General features: G+C 37.1%; 1 protein-coding gene across 4 annotated transcripts in view; it reads left to right on the top strand.

Moving 5' to 3' along the window:
- Window positions 1–22,843, top strand: part of TANK (TRAF family member associated NFKB activator) — a 28,753-nt gene extending 5,910 nt beyond the window's left edge. For 2 of the 4 annotated variants that reach the window (XM_031052245.2, XM_031052244.2), the window contains 8 exons: window positions 998–1,086; window positions 1,775–1,883; window positions 2,729–2,841; window positions 10,885–11,064; window positions 11,913–11,989; window positions 14,154–14,272; window positions 16,174–16,757; window positions 21,043–22,843. In XM_031052245.2, coding sequence (XP_030908105.2) covers window positions 1,787–1,883; window positions 2,729–2,841; window positions 10,885–11,064; window positions 11,913–11,989; window positions 14,154–14,272; window positions 16,174–16,757; window positions 21,043–21,210 — 1,338 coding nt within the window. In that variant the 5' untranslated portion in view covers window positions 998–1,086; window positions 1,775–1,786 and the 3' untranslated portion in view covers window positions 21,211–22,843. The remainder of the gene's footprint in view (window positions 1–997; window positions 1,087–1,774; window positions 1,884–2,728; window positions 2,842–10,884; window positions 11,065–11,912; window positions 11,990–14,153; window positions 14,273–16,173; window positions 16,758–21,042) is intronic. The other 2 variants (XM_031052243.2, XM_031052242.2) reach the window with 1 other exon arrangement.
- The last annotated feature ends 662 nt before the right edge of the window (window positions 22,844–23,505 follow it).

Genomic DNA, 23,505 nt, shown 5'->3' with positions numbered 1-23,505 from the left:
GAGATGTGTGTGAGATAATCAGTGTTAAGTGAAATGCTTGCAAGATCTTTCTCTGCATTTTCTCCGATTCAGAAGTCAAGAAAGTAATACTTTCATAAAGTATTACTTTCATAAAGTATTGTTACAAGTTCAAATCTTTGTCCTAATCAAACTTTCAGTAGCTGGATTTCATAACTTCAAAAGAGAACAGAAGTATTTTTTTCAAGCATTGATTCTATGATTAGTTGGGCGCTTTTTTGTGTTGTTTTTCAGCTTTTTTATCCAAAGCCCTGCTTTTTGAATGACCTTTGTACAGTGCTTTATTCTAGTAACTTCCTCTGTTCATTGTGTGGCCTTCACACACTGTTGGATTGTCCACAATTCTGTTGTTAACAGTTTACTACTTAAGTTACCAATAGGCCACTTGTTTTGCCAGTCTCTAGAGCTGGGAGCCATGTCAAGCACACAGAAGCCAGAGTCATCTCGGCCAGATGGTGTTTGATACAGATGGATGGTTGGTTGTCATGCAGATCTTCTAGTTGGTAACTTGTTGCTGCCATCTGACTCAAGGAATAATTTGTGCACACTGGCTGTCAAAAGCATCTTCTCTTCTATCTGTTTTAGCTGTCATGTCTGTGCTCTGTACAGAAGTGTTGACAAGACATTGCTGTTGTACATTTTCAATTTGCTTCTCAGTGATTTTTCTGCTTCATGAGGTCTCTTATAGCTGCTGGAGTGTACTGCTCTTTGATCACTCTTTTTTCTCTTTTTTTTTTAAATAAAATCTCACAGCACAGCTCCTACCTGGCCTTCTAAAATATGATTTGATGTAGATTTTTTTTTTCCTTCCTGCTTTACAGACAAATACATTGGGCAGTAAGGAGCTGTGGAATTTAAATGTGACTGAGATTTGAGAATTAGACAGTAGTATGGATAAACTATGAATAGACATAAAAATAATGCCAAGTCTTGTCCCAGGTCATGACCTGTTCAGTGATAGACATATTCTTAATTTCAGGAAAATTCAGTGAATTCCTGTAAGTTTCCTTCCTGGGACTTCACAAGTTTTCTTGCTTGTTTTTAGCACTACTCTAACTGCAACATTAGGTATGTGCTAATGAAGTAATATGTTTTGAATACTAGTATCTTCCTGCCACCTGACTGTTTGTTCAATTAACTAGCTGTCTAACAGTATTTATACACTTCGATGGAATGTGAGCAGTCTTACTAGCCTCTGTATGGCCTGTTTATAGGATGAGATGGGGTATAGCTAGATGAAGCTTGCTTGCTTCCCCCCCATTTTCTAGGTTAGAAAAACAAGTCACTACATTCAAAGGAACAGGCAACTAAAGTTATTTAAAAAATTTTTGTTGCATGGAATAAGCAAGACTGTTTTCCATTTAATTTTTTTTAAAGCTTACTTTTATATAATATATTTGTTAGAAAATATGGGGGAAGAAAATAACATCTTTCTGTAGATAAACTAACCAGCATTCTGAAGAATACTAAAATTCTAATTTTAAACCTGATGTATTCTGTGGCTTTAATGACTTAAAAGTTACCCTATCCTTTACAACTGCCACAGTTGAAGCAGTTACTGAAATGGGGATTTATTTCCTATAATAGCTTTTTAAGAAGTGTAGTCTCAAAAATATGGACTCATCAAAGGTGACTGTAGTTGGGCTTTCACACAATTACAATTATCTTCAAAAGTCAGAGCTGCTTTTTATATGCCAAATAGGAGACCCCTAGTCAAAACAGAATAAGATTAATGCTAATTAAATTATATTTGCAGACAGAAAACTACATGCAGCAAATACGTGAACAGCAGGAAAAGATAGAGCTTCAAAACAACATTATTGCAAAACTGAAATCGCAGTTAGCTGCTCTGAATGCTAATAGAGGTATGTACTCCAGTTTGCACGTTATTTCTTTTTATGCTGTGTTGCATTGATGAGTTGCTCTGACTTTGTTGCTTCAGTTTTTACAATATACATCTCTCAAAGCAGTATCGTACTTTTCTGTGAACATGAGAGTTAACACAAATGTGCAGTTTCAAAATCTATTTATAAAATGCAACACTTCTGAGGTCTCTCTTTATCCTCTTCAAGAAATTGTGAGATTTTCTTTAGAGGTAGAACCTGCTTACACTGAAGACAATAAAAGTTATGAAAATATGGGTTCAAATTGTTCACTAGAATTAGAACCAAATTTATTACATATTCTACAGTTATCTGTTACTAAGTTTAGCTCAGGTTATTCTAGATGTGAGTGCTGTGGTTATGTTTTTTCTGTTTGATAAGTCTTGTGATGCTAATCTTATTGGATAGCCAAGCTTCACAAGCAGGTAATTCTGTTTCAAATCAAATAGTCATTGATGGATAATTTTCCATCATTTGACTGTATTACACAAATAAGAGAAAAGAGTCAAAGTAACCATGTGTTAATCTGCCATGCTCATTAAATATTTATTCACACTAGCCTAACACTCATGGTTTTCATAAATACTAGCAAAGTGGTTGGCTTTTATTTTAAAACATATATGTACATTCTTTATTGCTGGTTTAATCATGCATTTTCTATAAGCACAGCATTGGACTTCTCTTTGCTTGTTTGATATGAAAGCTTGCTCAAAGAAAATAGAGAACAATATAAGCCTAGCTTCTTTTAATTTTGCTTAGTTAGAAGCTGGCTGGGGAAAATGAAGTGTCAGTCAACTCAATCAGCTGCTTTTTTTTCTTTTTTTAAGGTAATGTACACCCCTACATTCCAATGCATGAAGACGTTGAAACCTCCAACTTGTCTTTAAGGCAGCTCTCCGAAAAGCTGAACGCAGCAAAGCAAAGAGAAAAACTCTTGAAGGTATGGCTGCCTGCAGTATGTTTAACATAAGATCCCATTTGTGCTGTGATTATACTATGAGAACCTAAGGAGAGAAGTGAGATTTTTACTTCAAGCTGCATGTTTTCTAGTACACGATCCTCCCCTGAAGTGCCACTTCAGGTCTCCTTACGTGCCACTTGGGTCTCCTTACGTGAACTAAGCATCTACCTTCGATTTTTCCCAGTGCAATCACTGCTTGGCCATCAAGCTCCCTGGAACAGTTTTGATCATAAAGTAGGAACTTGCTTGCTCATGTATTTCTTAACCTGCCAAAACCAGTGGTCAAGACGGGGCCTTCTCTTTCTGTCACAAGAGCTCTTCACATTGCAACCAGTCTGTGTGTTTTTGCAAGGAATGGAGAACCTGCACTCGAAAAGTGGTGGAGTGAAAAATGAAGTAGCCATCACTCTGGAGATGCTAATGATTTGTTTGGGTTTTGGTTTTTTTTAAATAGACAGTTTTAGTACAATTTCTCTTCTGCCCCTCTTCACTGAGCTAACACTAAGATTGTCACTACAGCCTATTGTGCTCTACAGACATGAGAGTAAAACAGTAGTGCAGAATAGATGGGAAATGACTTGAATGGATTTTGCATATTGAAAAAAGACAGGGACAGAAATGCACTAAGTTGCATTGTTCTTATCCTACGTCATCCTACTGTGTTGTTTAAGAATTGTCTTGTAACACCAAATCTCTGATGTTTTAATATGAATCTGCATAACAGAGAGCCTGTAAGAGTCATAAAAAAGCCCTTATAGGAAATCAGGCATTGGATTTAAAAATAATTCATTTCAGGATTTGTTTCCTAAACCCAAGCTATAAACAAATTGGTTATGCTAAATTCATAGAAATGATTTATCAAAGATGTTGATTTAAAAGTAATTTCATTGTATTGCTGATGCTTGCTTAATTGTCTTGAAGGAATCTCATTTGAGACTAAGCTTCTGCAAACATGTTAAACATACTGTTACCAAAGATTTATATACACTCCTTTTTATTAAAAAAAAAAGTTCTTATATAATTTTTCTATGTTAGACTCTGTAATCACAAGATATAATTTTTTTCCTAGTCTCTGCATTTATTTGGAATACAGCACAGCTGAAGGGTTAATTCTTTGATGAATCACCTTTGCATAGTTTTGTATTTCTGTGTCTTTAGTTGGATAAAAATTATGTCTTAAAATTGCACGTGCAGACCTGACCAAGTCTGGTATTTCGTAATCTTGTTTCTGAATGCTTGCTCAAGAGCAATAGTTTTAAGTAACTTAGTTATATAATGAATAGGAGAAAAGAAGCTGTATTATCTGCTCTTCTCATGGGAAACCACTCAGAAATTATATGATCTATACACAAGATTAAAGCAATGCATGAGAATCTGGAATCATTGTTTCAAGGGCTTTTTCATAATGGAATGTAGGTTATTTGTTTTTATCTGCATTTCTTTGTGTAGTCAGTTACTGCAGTTACCTCTCAGCAACAGGTAGTTAATCTGGATTTTGCTTCATCTGTACCATAAACAGAAATATTTCTGATGCAGAATCAACTATACAGTCTGGCTGCATTTAAACCCACAGTTTATAACATAGTGTTATAAAAATAAAGTCTTTTCAGAGGGGATCAGTAGAGATCTAAACCCATGCAAAGTCAGGTTGCCCCAGCCTACTCTATGTTCTTGTTACTCAGAATGTAGTAGCTCTCTTACTCATAAGTGTTGAGAGCATGGAGCTTGAGGGAAAATACATTTGACTGGACCAAGGCTGGCTTCTTACAGAGGCATGTGGGTATCTGCAACATCCTTCTGACATAAGGAGGATCCTAATGTTTGGTGGTGTGCTTGGAAGGCTTCTGCTAACCTGGTAAGAGTGATACAAAGATTTCCAGACAGCACAGCAGAGATACACCCTCTTCTGTTAGCTCTGGCTGTGTCTTGGCCATGCCATTCATGAGCTGACTATGGAGATATACAGCAGACTCTGTACCCAAGTCCTTGGGTTACTGAATAAATTCAGGGGAGGAGAGCCATATAATCCCTGTTGAAGATGGTGGAAAAAATAACTGTATTGTTATAAATGCTTTATATGCATTTATATGCTTCTTCACAGGCTAGTTAGTCAACAAGTGGAAATTCCTGCTTCAAGGGAAAATTGGACAACTTCATGGAAGAGAAAGCTGTTGAGAGTTAATAAATATATAGAAACTATTACTAAGAAGGTCTGGGAATTTATTAAAGGCTTTACCATCAAAACCTCCTGTTTCCTCATACTCTTTCCCCAGACATACTTCGATATCTGTTAGTCCAGAAATCCATCATCCCCTCACTGACACAGTATAGTTGTCTTGTATCTAATACAATAAAGTATTGGCCATTTTCAGCTATTGAAATTTGGAAGCTTTTTTGAAAGCCTGTGTTCTTTTAATAGCATTCTATCCACATTCTGCTATAAAATAAATTATTTCTATAGCTTGTCCTGTACTGCATTAACTACTTTATTCTGCTTCTCCACCAAAAAATTCAGACTTAAAAAAATTATAGTTCCAGATAATAAGTTATGATTACAGTCTTTAAGTTAAAATGTTGCTGTTTCTTCATGTTCTTTGAAACTCAGAGTCTCTCCCATGGCTGGAGGTGCCTGGGTTTATCAAAACCTTTCAAAAATGTCTTTTGCTGAGCTTAATGGGATTTCTCAGTGGACTGTCCTCCAGTGAAATTAATAGAAATCCTGGATTTAATGTAATAGGTGCATTGTTAGAGCTTAAATTTTAGAAGTTTAAAATGAGGGAAGGGTCAGCTTTTCTGTTCTCTAGTGGGTGGCCGTAGTTGTGTATTTTACCTGCTGTTGCCAAACTCTGTTGCCAGTGTGTTATAAAATGTTTTGGTGAGGGGGGTTGGGGTTTTTTTTATTTGATTCACATTAAATAAACATTCACTGAAATAGGTGAGTGGACCTGACTGGCTTGGTGGTCAGTACCAAACTATATACAAGACTATCAGATTTTTTCAGTCACCTGCTTGAGAGCAAAAAGACTGAAACTGCTGTCTGGTTTTGAGTACAGTCTGGCCAAACTTTATTATAAAGTAAGTAGAATATAGATCTGGTGACTGTTTTGGACCTGAAGCTACACAGCAAACAGAAAACCTTAGTAAGCAAGATTAGACAATGTAAAGTAAAGCTTCTTCTGCATGCTATTTTTAGTACAAAATCAGAATCCTTGTAAACTCCATAAAATATGAAACTAAAGTCAGTACTTATGACAAGAAAACACGTTCATGTAGAACCAATTAGACCCTGCTCCGCAGTATAAGAAATTCTGGTATTGATAGCTTTTTTTTCTTACTGCTTCATCTGTTTAATACCAATAATAAGAGTTTGTGGTTAAACTGTTAAAAGCTACAGTTAATATTCCTTGAGACTACTTGCAGTACATCAGTTGAATAGTATTCTTCCTTGAAGCTATTTGGCAATTTGTTTGTTCTGGGAAGCCATTGAAACACTAAAAATAAAAGGACCTGCCTTTGCAGCAGTATACTTTGGGGACTAAATGGCTGTGGAGAAGCTCTGTTGGAAAGGAGCTGGGGTCTTGTTAGACAGCAGGCTGAATGTGAGCCAGCAGTGTGTCCTGGCAGAAAAGAAGGGCAACAGCTTCCTGGGCTGTGTTAACAGGAGCACAGGTAGCACACCCAGGGAAGTGAATGTCTCCCGCTATTCTGCATCTAGAATATTACATCCAGTTTGAGACCTCCAGCACAGGAAAAACATTGATAAACTAGAGTGAATTCAGCAGAAGCCCAACTAAGATAGTAGGGATCTTGAGTATATACCCCATGAGAAGAAGATGCAGAAACTGGACTTGTCCAACCTGGAGCAGATAGGGCTTCAGGGGAAGCTAATAGTGTTCTAATAACTGTGCTGAGGTTAACAGGCAGATGGAGCCAGGGTCTTAGCCGTGGTGCATGGCAAAAGGATGAGAGACAATGGGTTCATATTTGACCTGTGTGATAACTTTTCTCCATGAGGACAGCCAGACATTGAAAGAGTTTACCATAGAGTTTGTGTAGTCTCTGTCCTTAGAGAATTCAAGGCCAAACTGAGCAACCTGATCATCGTTAACTGCCCCTGCTTTGATTAGGAGCTAGAGAACCCTTGAAGTCCCTTGCAACTTGAATTCTCCTCTGATCCTATAAAGCCTTTTCCAAAGAAAAAGCACAGATCTATTCATAATACAGATGTAACGTCTTTGCTGGCTGCTAATTACCAGCATGTTTAAAAAAGTCCATTGTATAATCAAGTACTTAGCAGGTATAGTGTGTGTGATATACTTATCATTATGGCATTAGCTTTATAAACTTCAGCCAGTTTATAAATCTTCCCACATTGTTGCAAATATCCAAACTCAGTCAGTACTAGAAACTGTAAGATCATCAAGCTATGAAGGGCTATATTACTGAAAGATCCTAAAAAGTGCAGTCATTTCTCCAGTGTTTCTCCTGGTGGTGTATCCTGACAGTGCATGAGAATGATGATTTATGTCAGTTAGGTACTGATATATCTTCATTACAACATGTTGCATAGCTCTTCTTATGTTGTTTCTTGTCCTCACTTCCTGCAGGAGAATGTAGGAGAAAGGGAAGAAATCCATTACTGGGGTCCATCCAATTATCTAAAAGCTTTTAGAAGCTCACGTGTTACTTGGAGCTGTAATAGTCACAAATAGATAAATTATGTGTGTACAGACCAATGCTGTAACAGGCTCAGTGGGTTATTTTACTGTCTTTAAGGCAGAGTTGTTCTTCAAGGGCAAGTGTCATCTTTGACATAAGCTTTTTCCTAAGTGTTTGGATTTCCAGCAAATCATTTTCAAAGGAGAAACTGCATCCCATTGGCTTTCAAAATGGGAAATTTAATTTGACCATCGAATGGCCAGACATACATATAAGGAAGAAATTCTTTACAATGAAGTAGTGAAACACTGGCACAAGTTGCCCAGAGAGGTAGTAGAATGCATCCCCAGAAGCACTCAAGATAGGTTGGATGGGGCTCTTGAGCAACCTGATCTAGTTGATGTCTGCTCACTGCAGGGAGAGGTTGGACTAGATGACTTTTGAATGTCCCCTCCAACACAAACTATTCTTTGATTCTAATGTTTGGGAACCCTGTGACCAAATAATGGCTCAGAGGTAGCTTGGGGTCTGTGAATTCACACTACATCACTGCCCACTCCTGGAGTGGCAAAAAGCAGTTCCCCATACTATAATGTAGTCTTTAAAGAACATGGAAAAGGTATACTTCTAAAACTATGTTCAGCATATGGCCCTGCTATAATTTTCTTCAGATCTGTTAAGCATACTTTTATGCATGTCTCCATCTTCTCTTAACACAAATTGTATTTTTTTCCCACAGCACTAGATATGATTGTCTGTTCTCATGGATCAGATACTTCCTTAACTTGCTTTCAACTTTCTGTGCCTCATAGTACTGTAATTCTTCATAGTGTTCTTCTTGTGCCATTTCAGAAATCTAGCTGCTTTAGCATCAGTTACAGATGATGACATATGACAACTGTGTGCCATTCTGGTGTCATCAACATAAGAAGGACATGGAGCTATTGGAGCAAGTCCAGAGGAGGGCCACGAGGATGATCAGGGGCTGCAGCACTTCCCATACCAAGACAGGCTGAGAAAGTTGGGGCTGTTCAGCCTGGAGAAGAGAAGGCTCCATGAAGACCTCATAGCAGCCTTCCAGCATCTGAAGGGGACCTATAAGGATGGTGGAGAGAGAGACTCTTCATCAGGGACTGTAGTGACAGAACAAGGGGTAATGGGTTCAAACTTAAACAGGGGAAGTTCAGGTTAGATATAAGGAAGAAGTTCTTTACTGTGAGGGTGGTGAGGCACTGGAACAGGTTGTACAGAGAAGTAGTAAATGCTCCACCCCTGGCCAGGTTGGACAGAGCCTTGGGCAACATGGTCTAGGGTGAGGCATTCCTGTCCATGACGGGAGGGTTAGAACTAGATGATCTTAAGGTCCTTTCCAACCTAAACTATTCTATGATTCTATAATTGTTTAGCCTAGAATCATTAGTTGTCTATGCTTGTTTTTTATCCAGAACTATATGTAAAAAAGAAATCTTTCTTCTTTTTTTCTCCTTTGCTATTTGGGTTTTCTTTTTTTACTGCTTCTCTGGATTCTTACCTACTATGATGCATACAGATTCTACACTACATGAGTGTAGAAAGCTTTTCATGATCTATATGTATATTCCCTACACCACCTACTAGGAGTGCAAAACATGGAAATAGGGTTGTGATTAAGGAGTTGCTGGGATAAAAACATCCCATTTTTAGACACTTTTGAACCTACTGAGCAGGAAACTTAATATGGGCCCTTGAGATACCATCCAAGTCCAGAGCTGCTTTGAAGCTCTTACTATAGGTTTACTATTCAAAGTCACAATTGAGACTGAAGAAAAAAAACAGTGCCTTCAAAGCTCATTTTCTGTAGGGTTTTTTTCTTTTTTCCATCCAGCTAGTATAACTTTTTGAGGCTAAACTGTTGTGTGAGCTGCATATACACATATCCATGCTTAACCACACAGTATCTCTGTAGACCAGCTCTGGACACATCCCTACATGGCTGTCAATGTCTAGAAGAGTAGCCCTTACCTACCTAATTGCCAAATGCACAACCTCACCTAGTTTAGGTCCCATTTGTAAATAAAGCAAGTGCTCCTGAAAAAGCACTTAATTTGTTTTCCTTTTTACCTTGCCCTACCTGCCTAGAGTGTTTATCACCTCTTTTTATTTATGTTGGTTCTTGCAGAGTTAACCTCCTGGGGTTACTTCTTTTTCAGAGACAGACAATGAGCTTCAGGCCACATGTTATAACACTTGATACAATTCAAGATGAGTACTTCTATAGATTTCATAAACTGACAACTATAAGGTTTTCATAGCTACCGTTTTTTATCATAAGTTGTTTCTTGAAAATTATCCAAGGACTATCTTTGTTCATATTAAAAAAAAAAAGTATGCTATATTCTTCATTCCACCAAAAAGCCCACATACATAAAAGTTCCATTAATTATATGGATAGTTAAAGTGGGGCCAGCCATTGCTTTTTATTTCACTTTACACTGCAGCCCTGCTTTACTGTGTGCTATTTTGGGCACCTCAGTGTAAGGTAAAGATGTCAAACTATTAGAGCGTGTCCAGAGAAGGGTGACCAAGATGGAAAAAGGGCTCAAGGGCAACAGTTAATGGGAAGCAGCTGAGGTCACTTGGTTTGTTCAGCTTGGAGAAGGGGAAGTGTTCATCTCCTCTCTTTGACTAGCAATTGGACACAAGGAAGTGGAATGAAGCTGCGTCAGGGGAAGTTCAGTTCAGGCTGGACATTAGGAAAAGGTTCTTCACCAGAGGGTGGTCAGTCACTGGAACAGGCTTCCCGGGGAAGTGGTCATGGCACCAGTCCTGTCAGAGTTCAAGGATCATCTGGACAGAGTGCTATTGGTTACATGGTTTAGTGTTAGGTGGTCCTGCAAGGAGCAGAGACTTGAAGTCAATGACCCTTCTGGGTCACTTCAAACTTGAGATATTCTGTGGTTCTATGATTCTGTTATTGGGTCTGCTCAAAAATTAAGCAAAATATAACCTTCTTCAAAATTGTTTAAGATTGAAATTAATGAAATACTATTTTATATATTGTACATACAATATATTGTACATAAAATGTTAATGTAAATGATACGGTAAGTAAACCAAGAGAATGTCTTTATTTCTTATAAACACTAATATGACTTTCAGAAATTCAGAACATACAATTCTTTTGAGTAATTATCTATGATGAGTTACCGCTATGTGTAGCGGTAGAAGGTCTTTACTATCAGTTTAAAATTATTAATGTCATAAATAAGACTGACACTTATGTTGCAAAAGTTTAATTTAGCTTATTCCAGACTGCTAAATAGTGATATTCCACAAGACTCAGTTCTATTAATTATACTGGTGTTTCTAAAATTGTTTTTTTAGGAACAGTTAGAAATTGAGAGCATGAAATTGAAGGAACTTGAAGACAAAAACAATCAAAAGGAAAGGAAGCTGATATCTATTATTTCCAACCAAGAAGATACAATAAGAAGTCTGAAAAGCAAATTGAAAGAATTAAGTGAAGCACAAAAGGATATACAAGTGCCAGCAGATAAAAGGGAGGTAAGATACAAAACCATATAGAGATAAAATGAAAAAAAAACCCAAAAAAAAAATTATTCCTTCTTTCAAACATGTTTGTACTAGTTATTATGAGAAATCATTTTAAATTTAAGCATCATATAATTACTTGGAAATCGTTAAAGTATATAAAGCACATAGGGAATACCAAACTATTAAATACATATTGGCTGCTTTGTGTGTTCATTATTTCATGTTATGTCATCAAAATTTAGTATTTGTGAAAACTCCAGATCAGCATTTCTGTTTTGTAATTTTCCATTAGGAGTTTTCATCAAGATTGAGTTGGCTTTTTCATTTTTATGCCACTCTCTTTTGGGTTACAGAATAGCATCCAGAGTGCTATTCTGTCTCTGTGGGATAGCTGGAATTAAAACTGTGTAATACTAGAATGAACCACAAGGTGGTAGTCAAAGTTAATAACTTACTTAAAAAACAGCTAGAACTCTTGACATACTGGCTTGTGATGTGTTCATTGAAAATTTCAGTGAATATATTGATTTTTCAGAGCTAAAGTAGCTAAGCAAGCTTATACAGAATGCATAATCTTAACTTGTATGTGACTGAAATGGAATTACAATCAAGCAGTATTCTTAGAACCAGTTTCCTTTCGAGGGAATATGAGCAGAGGAATGCCACACTGAGTTGCTGAGTTAAACCAAAAATAGGAATTTCACAGAAACAGTAAAAAACTGCTTTTGTAATTCTGTGAAAGTTTTGAGAGCTTCCAGGACCAGGTGAGGGATCCCATTATATTTTTATTCAGATCAGGGTGAAGAGCAAAATTAATATGCTTACCTCTGATCAATACTTTCATATTTTACTTCAAGGTGAAAAGTAAGAAAGTTGTTCCAGATAAGCCTGAATTATCTCTAGGGATCTCTGGTGTTTCACCTGTGACTGAAAGGTAAATGCTTTTGTAGCACTATTTTTTGAAATTTGCTTTTATTTGTCTTTTCTGCTATTAAATAAGACCAGCTATTTCCCTGTTTTCTACACAGCACCTTAAAAAATGAATGGGGAGGTGGGGCGGGGGAGGAGTAGAGGTCAAAGAGCCAATGTGGGAAGGTGTTAAAGCCAGCAACTATATGGAATCATAACTGAGGCTTTGCAAGTATGTAGGGATAAGTTGAGAGGAAGAAAAATAGCCACTTGGTTCAGCAGGAGGTTAAACTCTCTGGGAAACAGCAGTGGATGTTAATGCTGGGTTTTTGGTAAGCATTAACTCTCTTCAGAACAGGAATGTACAACTGTAACGGATTAACTGATGGCAGCACAGCAGAGGAGCCTGCTGCGCTGCCAGGAGGAGGTCTGATAGTCAGCATGAGCCATCCTAAGTGAGAGAGTTTGAAATCAGGTTTATCTGTAAGCTGAAGCCAGCCAGCCCTTGCTATGACCAAGGGACCAAAAGCAGTGTATTTCCTAACCCGATATTCCCTTTTCTGCCTGTGTTTTGGGAAAAGTATTGACCAAAGTCTAAAGTTTGCATTTTTCACAGGATAGGCAGTAATACCACTTTTCAAAATTTTGCTGAGGTCAAGTAGAAGATTCTTTAAGGTGCAGCTAGGACAGTATTAGGGAAAAGTATCACCAGTCCTTGCTGTCTTCATATACTCTTGCCTAGGCATCTGCTTTTGGTAGATGAACTACACGAATCTTTAGTCTGAGTCACTACTCCTTTATGATAAGAAAGAGAGGAATAAGATTGTGATGTGATAAAGACTTTTTTGTCCTTAAAGACTTTTTGTCTTCATAATGATTTATATCTAAAAAATAAAAAACCTTTACCTGTCTTCTGTCTCCCTGCTCTCCAGTAACTCCCTTACTTTACTGTTTGCTTGGAAAGAGGTATGTGACTGGTAAGATTACTGGTAATCTTACACTAATAAGATTATAGTATCACAAAAGTCTAGCAAATTAAGCTTGGTTCATCTAATCATATGCATATTTTAAAGCTCTGATTAGGAACTTGTGACAAGAATCTTTTTCAATTCTTTATTTATCAAAGACCTGAAAAAGGGTCAGAATGTAAGTGGTAACAGTAGCAACTTTAACTCCTGTAGATTTGGGGTTTTTTTCAAACGAATTACAAATAGACATTTGTGTCTTCAGAAAGAGAAATGCAACAGAAGTAGGAACACAGCCATGACACTCCTGACTGCTATATGAATAGGCAGTAAAGAGGAAAACAATTCACTGGGTCAAAGAAAAATCCCTTGTGAGGTCTTCTGAGAAAAAGATGCAAAAGAGAACTCAAATCCAACTTAACTTTTTCATCCTTGAAGTTCCATTTTATCTCATCCATTATATTGTGCTTAGAAATATAAATCACTCAGCAAGTTTATCAAAATTTAGCAATGGAATTTTATGGATGCATCAGTAACTGAAAAACCTAGTGCCTTTAGGCAAATAAAACTACACTAGCATGAAGAACTATTTTTCTGTTCTCAGTACAGATAACTAAATATGGGATGTCCATATGATACTCTGGAAAAGATATAATTAAAAAAATCCCTCAAAATAAAAGGGAAAGTCATGTGATATTGTATAAACTAGAGAAGTAATGAGTTCACAAGTCCCTCTTCAAAATGTCAGGTAGACAGAGAAGGAAGCAGTAATAAATGTTTGTGTATTCCTTCTCCTGCAAAGTCTGAAATGCACAGAAAAGAATGGAAAACAATTAATGTTTGCAGAAGTATCAGCAGCTTATTTTCCCTATAATGAGATGGAAACACTATCCTTTTGAAAGATAAGCTGTTCCACAAAATACCTGAGAGAACTGAAGGAAATGTAAAGGCTGGATTTTCTGGGGGGGAGTCCTTGCAGGGTCAGGCCCTAAGTTCAAAGGTATGTGTGTGTGGTAAGACTAAACAGCTCTTTGACGAGATTTTCTTTTCTCTTTTCTGCTTGCTTTTACTGAGGAGAACAAAAATATGTATACATATGTCGAGGAACAAGGTATCCAAGAAAAGTAGCTTACACTATTGTTTTTCTCTGGTTTGTGGGTGTGACTAGATTAAAGGTCACAACAAGCTGAATTGGTTGACTGATTTATAATTTTGATCTTCCAGGGAGAATCTGGAGACTATTTTCCAGGACATGAAAGAAGAGTGGCATCGAATATGTAGGCTAGCCAGAGAACAAACAGACCAACTGAGTAAATTTAAGATAAAGCCAGAACCTGAAACTGGTAATATCATACTTAAGCTCTTATTGTGATTCAACTGTTTGAAAGCTTTGCTTTATATTTGAAAATACTGTAAATTACACATACATAGAAGTACTTCCACTGTTTACCATCTGCCTTTTTCAAATCTGTTCACATGGTGCTCAGTATTTCACCAAGAAAACGCACCGCCAGTTTTGGCATTCTATGACGAATGCTCCAAATCACATGCTATAAAAGCCAGTCATCACATCAATGGCTCTTGTAATTGTTTTGTCCCTTGGAGTGAGAGGCAAGCACTTACTACATGTGATATTCCATCATACTGTGTGAATGACAGCACTTGCTTGCTTTTAATTTAGCTGTCAGTTCAAAAGATGTCTGTTATGAATGTCTCTAGCCCCATGTCTGTTAGAGGAAAACTGCTGGACTGAGGAGAGCCAGAGGACTTATTTTCTAGACTTCCTTGTGCAGACTTTTGAATGCTGTTTTGTTATATGGGACAGGAGTTTAATGCAACACTTCCTGAAAACAAAAGAAAGGCTTGATTTTTATTGTAACTGGAAGATATCCTGAATGTCGAGTTTTGCTAATGCTTATGTTATATTAAATGTAAGCTATTATTGGTATTCCTTAATAGCTAGCAGGATCAGATGCTTAGGTGATCTCAAGAAACACCTGCCAGACTTACATGGTTGAAGCAAGAGATGCTGATTTCAGTACTTGCTTCTTTTTTAGGTTATATAATTACTGAAGTTTTGTTACATTAAGTGCTCATGTAGAGCTTGTGGCTTCAAATTGCTGTGTCTGAACTGTACTGTTATATTCTGATTGTACAGCACCAAACTTTATTATTTAGGGGTGGGAATTTTGGGGGGTGAGTGCTTGGCAACTTATTTCAGAATGGACTTGTTTTCCTTAAGTAAGTGCCTAACTCAACATTGTGAAAAGCTATACATGATACAGATTCAATCTGCTTGATTTCCATTATTTTGTGGCCCACTATACTACAATATCTGAGTGATGTCAGAAGGCTGCTGTACAGTAAATGTGTACTGAAGTTATTCTCTCACCTGATTAGGAGTAACCATGTATATTATTACAATTTTTCTTAATAAAGTGGTGAAAATCATAGAATCACAGAATGGTTTGGGTTGAAAGGGACTTTAAAGCTCATCCAGTTCCAACCCCCCGGCACAGACAGGGACACTGGCCACTGGACCAGGGTGCTCAAAGCTCCATCCAAGCTGGTCTTGAACACTGCCAGGGATGGGGCACCCACAGCTTCTCTGGGCAAGCTGTTCCAGTGCATCACCACCCTCACAGTGAAGAATTTCTTCTTTATATCTTCTAAATCTACCCTCTTTCAGTTTACAGATGTTCCCTCTTGTCCTGTCACTACAAAATGGAGTTCTCAGAACAAAGGGAAAATTTGGTCCCACTTCTGAATAGTTACTCAGTTTTAAGTATTTACCAGATTTGGAAACCAGTGGGATTTTGGTACCTGAATACCTTCTAAAATTGTGCTTATGGTGCTTAGCATGTTCTTGGCACCATGTGAAATGGTTTTGGTTCCAGCTTCTATTTCTGCCAGAACACTTCAGTAAATATATGCAAGTATGTGTTAAAGAGTATGGGACAACATAATTTTCAGTAAAAGGAAAATGTTTACAGTGATAACTCAAAGAGAAATATAATTATTAGAACAGAATTATTTCCTTTTATTTCTGTTCTGATAGTTTTGTGTCAGAGCTAATGTTTGTGAAAGAGAGCTATGCCTCAAGCTGATTTCAAAGAGAAAAACTAAAGGTTAGAAAGCCAGTAAGGACTATCGAAAACCTCTCAGGAAAAATGCCCCAGCACCACACCTTTAATAACTATACTTCAGTGGACTATTTAATTTTTTCTTCATTCTTTCTTTGCAGAAATACAGTTTTCCATGCCGATACAGTGTACTGATAAAACTGATGAACAAGCAGAAGAGCTTTTTAAGCCTCGGGTTATAAAGGATATAAATAGAGGTGCATCATGCATCACATCTATCACACCAAGAGGAGTGGGCCAAGATGAGGACAACTCCTCTATAGAATCACTTTCTAAATTTAATGTCAAGCTTCCACCTACAGACAATGACTCTGCTTTCTTGCAGAGCACTCAGGAAAAACCAGCAATTCCTTGTACTGGTATAGCTGAAAACATGCTTCAAGATCATCATTTTAACCTGGAGCTTAGAGACCGTGCTGTTAACCTCAGTAAATTGGAACCTAACTCATTTGAAGCTCATGGAGTTGATCTCATGACCTCAGCTTTACAAAGTTTAACTACTGTTGACAAAACAAATCGCCCAGATTATGCAAACATGTCCATAGAAAATACCCATGACAAAACATGTTTAAAAACAGCAGACATTGATTTCACATTTGTACCTAAGCACACAAACCAGGGTGTACCTGAAGTAATTTTTCCATCTTTGGAAGCTGCTGGGACAGTCGTCAGAGGTCCTCATCAGGTATCTTTCTAATAAATACTGTACATTCCAAAAAATTGTAATGATTCGGTCAACCACTTTGCAAAGATCTTTGAGACAGGGTTAATATATTCTATGGGGTATCTCATCAGTCTTTTTTTAATACATTCTCTCTTGTCAGTTTTCTTCCTGATATTGCAGAATGTGCACAAGGCACTTCTGTGAAAGGGCAGGAATTTAAACAGATGTAGACACTGGATATGCTGGCACAAATTTCAGTTCATTTAGATATTAATTGCTTCTATATATTTCAAAGCTGTCATTAATCGGAAATTGCCCCTTAGATTGCTTTCTTTCTACCCTTGATCTCAGTTGAATAGGGCATGTAGTTATTTTAACTGTTCTTAGTATACAGCAGAGAATATGACAAATGGGCAATTAAAAAACTGAACAGTTAAATACTTCACAGTGGGAAAATTACCTACTTTTTATCTTTATGTGAGGTATAAAGAGCACCTTATTCCTCCCTTTAAGAAAACTTATCTCATTCCTTCATACTTTAGAAGGAGGAAAGCCTATTTATTTTTTCAAATGAAGGAAAGTTCACTAAAATACTGTGTTTTAGGTTTATGTATGTACTTCAGGCTTGAATTTTGCTTATAGCTACTTGAAGTCCATGGGAACTTCTGAAAGCAATGCCCAGTTGCTGTAATGCAGAAAAACATTTCAGCAGGTTCTGACAATCACATCTCTGAATACTTTGCTTCTTTTTTGTAATCCTTTCTCAAATGAAATTGCTGGCAAAATAATAATGGACCCTTGTGGACTGGGGTTTTTTACCTTTCTGTGGCTTTTCTCACACCTTGTGAGAGGAAAGGTTTTCAGGTATAATCGAATAGTGATAGAAATTCTGAGAGGACGGATTTGGCAGATTTTTATTATTTACATTAATGAAGTTTTGTGTTCCTTGCTCATGACAAGGCACATGCAGCAGAAGTGCTTTACCTCTTGATTTTGCCGCTACATGACATGAAAACTAGCATTTGGAAAGCTATTTGTAGGATGTGATTGCTTTGATGTTTTCATCTCCTAAAACATAGTGCAGTTTAGATTTCTACTGCAAACCAGTTCTGGATGAAAACTTTAGAGCATATAAAGTTTGCTGTTCTTCATCGTTGTATTTTAAACTATAAGTCTGATTTTTCAAAATGTACTTTAAATATTTATTTGTAATATGGAAGATCTCAATTCTATGCCAACTTACTAATCACAGATTTTATTGTGCTTTATTTTCCGTTGGGTCCTTAGTTAAAGTTGTGACTGAGTTAAACAAATCAAACCATTTATTTTGTCACTGATAGAATTCCTGTGGAGCTGTGAAGCATTCACTCCATTGCTTGTTACTATCCTCTTTTTATGTATTCCCTCTCCAGCTAATTCTTTTACTAGTTAATCTGTGTATTCATTTTTCAATAGATGGCACCCTGCATTGTGTATTACAGAAAGTGAAACAGCTGGTATGTGATTATAAATTGAGAGGGGAATATGCAGCTTAAAAAGTAGAGAATTGTGGTTGAATAGCAATAAGCCTTGGGTTTGAAGATGTAATTTTTTGAAGGAAAATGTATTAATGCTAACACTTGGAAAAGAGAAACCTAATGGTGAACCATTTCAGTATTTGTAAGTCAGATCTACAATAGTACTGTAGCACATACAGGACATAGATTAAAATGTTATACCTTATCAGGAAGCTTGCTTGAAATGAGCCAGTACTACTTTAGTCATTTAAATATATGTCTGCATATGTCAGTATATTTAAACATCCCTCGCCTTTATTCAGCTGCCTTCTGAAGAGGCTTTTAAGTATTTTTCTGAGTGAATTGGATTCAGCTTTAGTTTTTTGACTGTTAATTGTGCTAAAGGTTTGATTCACAGATAATATATATGGACATCAAAATAATAATGTTTTTTAAAAGTTACTTGCATACATGCCCTTTCAACTATATTAGTCTTATCAAAATTTACACATAAACTTGTTCTTAGTGTTTTTACCGTCTTTCTAAGGGTTAGTTGCACTGCTTACTGCTTCTGTTATCCCTGCCGCTGGTGAAGCTCCAATAGGGAGGAATTACATACCTGATTTTTTTTTTTAACTACTATGGAAAAAAGTTTCAAGTATTTACTACATATGTTAACTTATAAAATGGAAAACCCCATAAATGAAATAGATTTGGCAACAGTAAGTTCTTGGAACTGCTCTCAGTTGCTATAATAAATTTAGCTCTTTCCTTCTATGTGGATACTAAATGTGAAAACTCAGTCCTGTTTTCTTAGGATGTAACTTTAAAAAAAAACGTGACTGAAAAGAGCAGCAGATTAAAATAAACATGGATATTAGTGGACCTAGGATTTTACAGACTACATTTAACTGAGACTTGCATATAGATGCATATGTTTGTCGGTATTCACAGTTTGAGGGGGTTGTTTCCACCAAAAATTGTTCTAAGAATGTTCATGATTTTTAAAGCAGATTTATAGTCTATTGATGTTAATCTGAATATTAATGTTTTTGAAATGGAACATCTGCTTAAATATATCCCTGTTCTGAAAAGCATATTAAGTACACTCAAAGAAAGGAACAGAAGTGCGTGCCTCAGTGGGTTGCTCTAAGAGTACCTCCCCTTGTTGTGCTTTCAAGATTAGAAATCTAACTTTGTCCTTTGTGGGTTTTTTACAATACTATTTTATTTTCTTTCAAATCATGCTTTATGTCATAAGATATTAGAAACAAATAATTCTAAACACATTTCTGTAGGGATGTTTAAGTGTGTCAGTGTCTAGATAGATTTAGTATGCAATTTACACCAGCAACATACAATAAGTAGACTCTTTGAGCTGAAAAAAGTGGTGTGATTGCACTTAATTACTAATTAGTCAATTTAATTATATGGATTGCTGACCATAATGAAAGACAGTAAATCTGCTATTGCTATCTGATAAGCTAAACACTGTGTAAATAGGGAATGGGCAGGAAATTGACTTCAAGAAGTTTAGCTGGTTTAAAAAGAAGGTTTAACCATAATGAATGTCGGGTTAGTTGTACAGTGAGTTACCACGGGAGGAATAAACAATAGATTCTAACTACTTGGCATGATGAAATTTGAATAAGAACAAAAAATTAAAACTCTTAGATAAGCATCAATAGCAAGAAATTTAAAACTTCTAAAGAAACTCTGAAGTATTCTTGTTTGCTTTGCCATGTGTGACTGAAGCAAGAGAGAGGAAAACTGAGCCAAAAAAAGCTGTGGGGTGCTCTTCTTTTCTAGGTTCCATCCCCACATAGAGCTCAAACCAGCTTGGTTCCATTCTGTCTACTTTGCCATCACAATAGTATGCATTTAGTTTTCAATTTACTCAATCATCCTGGCTATATAACTTAACAATTTTATCTTGGTTTGCTAATACTAGTGAAACTTAATTTTTAACTTTACTCTGAAAACTGATAAAAGACTTTTTGCTTCCTAGTTGGTATGATGCTAAATAGTGCACACTCTGACTTAGAGTATGTATTAAGCTGAAGTCTCTTGAACTCCAATGTCAGGTAAACAGACTTACTTGCTGACTTCAAACTAAGTAGCTCAGGGACCAAGAGCAGTACAGCTGCTGGACCAAATTTAGTATAGTTTACAGAACTGCCTGAATGCATGGATAGATATTCAGGTGGTCCCATTGAGTATGATGATGTTATGGCAGAAGGAATTCCTAAAGAGATTTTTTAGTCAATTTTTAGACAAATATGACATGTATTTACACTAACAGGCAGTCAGAGCAAATAAGTAACTGAGGCTGTGTGACATTGCTCTAGTCATTTTGTAAGTAAACTGAAAACTAATTAGGTGTCAGTAAGAATAGAAATAAAATATGATTCATATTAACTCTTACAAGAAACATTTTTTTCTAAGGTAAAAATGTGGGATTTCATTTCTTTTAAATAGCTGTTCTGTACTGTGACTTCTACAGTAAAATACTGAAAGGCAAAGTTAAAGAAAAGCTTCAATATGTATCAGGCTGATATTACAGACTTTTGCTCATAGCCGTATTTGCCAACAATATATGCCGAGGCATTTTAATTGTTTGCAAGGACAGTATCTTTATAGAACTTAAGAAAAAATAATTTCTAAGTTCTATCTTGTTTTTCTTAAATGAGAACCCTCTAGTTTATGTCTCTGGACAGAAAGGTGTAAAGAACGCCTATATAAATACAAACCACAGCATCATGTAGACCCCATAGTAAACCACAGCACTAATCATTTTCTGTTTCTTTTAGCTCATTTGGCAGCCTGAAGACAATGATTTGCTGGCACAAGCTTATACAGACTCTGAACTGAATCAGTGTGGAATATGCGAATTCTGTCGAGAAGTTTTCCCACCATCTATGACATCTAAGGAAGATTTTCTTCGGCATCTGAATTCCCACTTTAAAGTACAGTCTTAATGTATGAGAATTCAATGGTTCACTGTTTTGCATATATTTTGATTTTTTTTTTATTTGATAGATACGCTAAGAATTGAAAAATTAAGACTTCTTGTAACAAGAACTCATGACTGAAACGCTGTGTCAGATAAGCAAGTTTTTAATTGTCCTTTGACAAGGTAACATGAAACTGTCAGTCACTTCGATACTGTAATTCACATTATTGCTTGTTATGCTTCAGTATTGCCTGCAAGAGTGATGTTAAACACCTTTTTCTTTTTTTTCCTTCCTTTTTCCTTTTTTTTTTTCCTTTTAATTTATGAGTGTAGACTTGCGGAATTAATGCCTTAATCTGGCTGTGGGAACTGGTGTAATGCTAAGATGTTTTTTCTCGCTATCCAGTGATGTGATTTTGTTCTCCTTGAACAGGAAGAGAAGTAGACTCTCATTTTTCATTTCTCTTACAAAAATTCCAAATTTAACTTACAGTAGTGAACCTCTTAATTGAGATTCTTGTAAAATCATCTCAGTAACTGAATGCCAGGTATGTCAAAATTAGAGTAGGCTTGTTCATTAGTAACTAAAAGAATGGTTGACTCTCCCTAGAGAGAGTAATCAAACACAGCACATAAAGTACCCATTTGCCAAAATGTATCAGTAGCAATTTTATGGGTATCTGTTACATGTTATAAAAAAATATGTTATTTACCTTTATAGCATTAATAATTTGTGAAAATACTCCCATGGAAAAAGTTGTATTACTGTTAGGGATAAAGTGAGAAAGGATTAAACATTCCTTAAAACTAAGACTACTAAAGATTATTTACCTTTCCTTCTGGTCTGATATGAAGGATTGCTTAAGTCTGTTACAGCCTAGATAGAAAAACCTAATCACCAAAATCTCAGTGACTTAATTTTTAACTAGAATAAGCTTAGTGGCCTTCTCAATGCAATTTAAATTTGTGTTTAATTGAAACACTGTATTCTGATAAAGTTTGCACATTTTCTGGATTTATTAGGATCAAATTAAAAAGGGGTACTAAGTAATTTCATTTAATCATAGCAACTAGAAGCTTTTTGCATTTGAGCTGCATATAGGTTTTAGTCCTGATATTTGATAATTAGCATTAATATTTTCATAGCAACAAAGCACAACAGTTTCTCTTTTTAAAGATTTGTTTGCAGGTAACACTTTCTGTGAAGAATTAACACCTGCACATTTTTAGAAATTGATTTTTCTAAAATTATTTCCTCTATTTTAAACATCTCATGCTTGTGACTGGCTGTCAGCAGAGTGTACTGTAATAAACAGCAGTGCGCAGCGCTTGTCTGCACCGTGACCTGGAGAAAGAGTTTGTTACTATTAACAGCTCTAAACCCCGGCGGTATCCAGCGCAGAGGAGGATACGTTCATCCCCGGGATCGCCGTGCAGCGTGTGAAGTACCTCCCAGGCGAGCTCGGCTGGGGGTGGTTCCTGGGAGACACAGAAGTTCCAGGATTGGGAGGAGAGATGGGGATTCGCACATCTCCAGCCAGCCCGACGCAAGGCCGACTTGTCCTCTCAACCGTGAAATTCGAGCTCAGGAGCTTACGTTATTACGAACTGAACAAACTGCGAGTCACCTTTAAAGAAAATAAAGTCATCTCTGTGTGTCCGTCGCCGTCGTGTCTCCCCTCCCCGCCGTGCGCGAACGCTGTTCGGCTGGCGCGGAGGGAGCCCCGCTCGGGGCCGCGGGTCTTTGTTGCTGGAGGCTGCCAGAGCTCCGCGCCTCCCGCAGAGCCATGCTCCCCCCCGCTTCTGTGGCCGGGGGAAGGAGGCTGGACGACAAGACGACACAAACACAGTTGTCCAAAGCCTCATGCAGAGCCCATCCCTCTCCCGCTATGAGTGCTCCTGCCTAGTGCGGCGTCTTTGGAAGCTGTTTAATTCTGCGTGCTTAAAAGTATTGCTGCCTGAGGGTGTCCGGTTAGGCTGGCCCATCAGACCACTGCGAGGGGCACCACTCGGTTTAAAAATAAATAAATAACTAAATAAATACTACGCTAAGCAGTTGTGAGCGACTTGAAGTGGGAGGCGAGTGAGGTCCCTGAGCGGGCCCCACTCACAACTTTCCTGGAGGAGGCTGCTGCTGCCAGCAGGGACATCTGCTTTATTACACTCACTAGAGGAGGTTCAGCATTCCTCTCGCCGCTCCCTCTTCCTCACCAGCTCAGCTCAGCAGAGGAGGTTGGATCCAAACGGGAAGTGGGATTTCATTAAAAATAATAGTAATAAATTATTACTAAATACTTGAGGGGAAGGGCCGAACAGCAGA

Source organism: Melopsittacus undulatus, chromosome 8, assembly GCF_012275295.1.
Source record: "Melopsittacus undulatus isolate bMelUnd1 chromosome 8, bMelUnd1.mat.Z, whole genome shotgun sequence".
Lineage (NCBI taxonomy): Eukaryota > Metazoa > Chordata > Aves > Psittaciformes > Psittaculidae > Melopsittacus > Melopsittacus undulatus.
The sequence above is the reverse complement of the archived record's forward strand: the minus strand, read 5'-3'. Positions and strand labels throughout refer to the sequence as shown.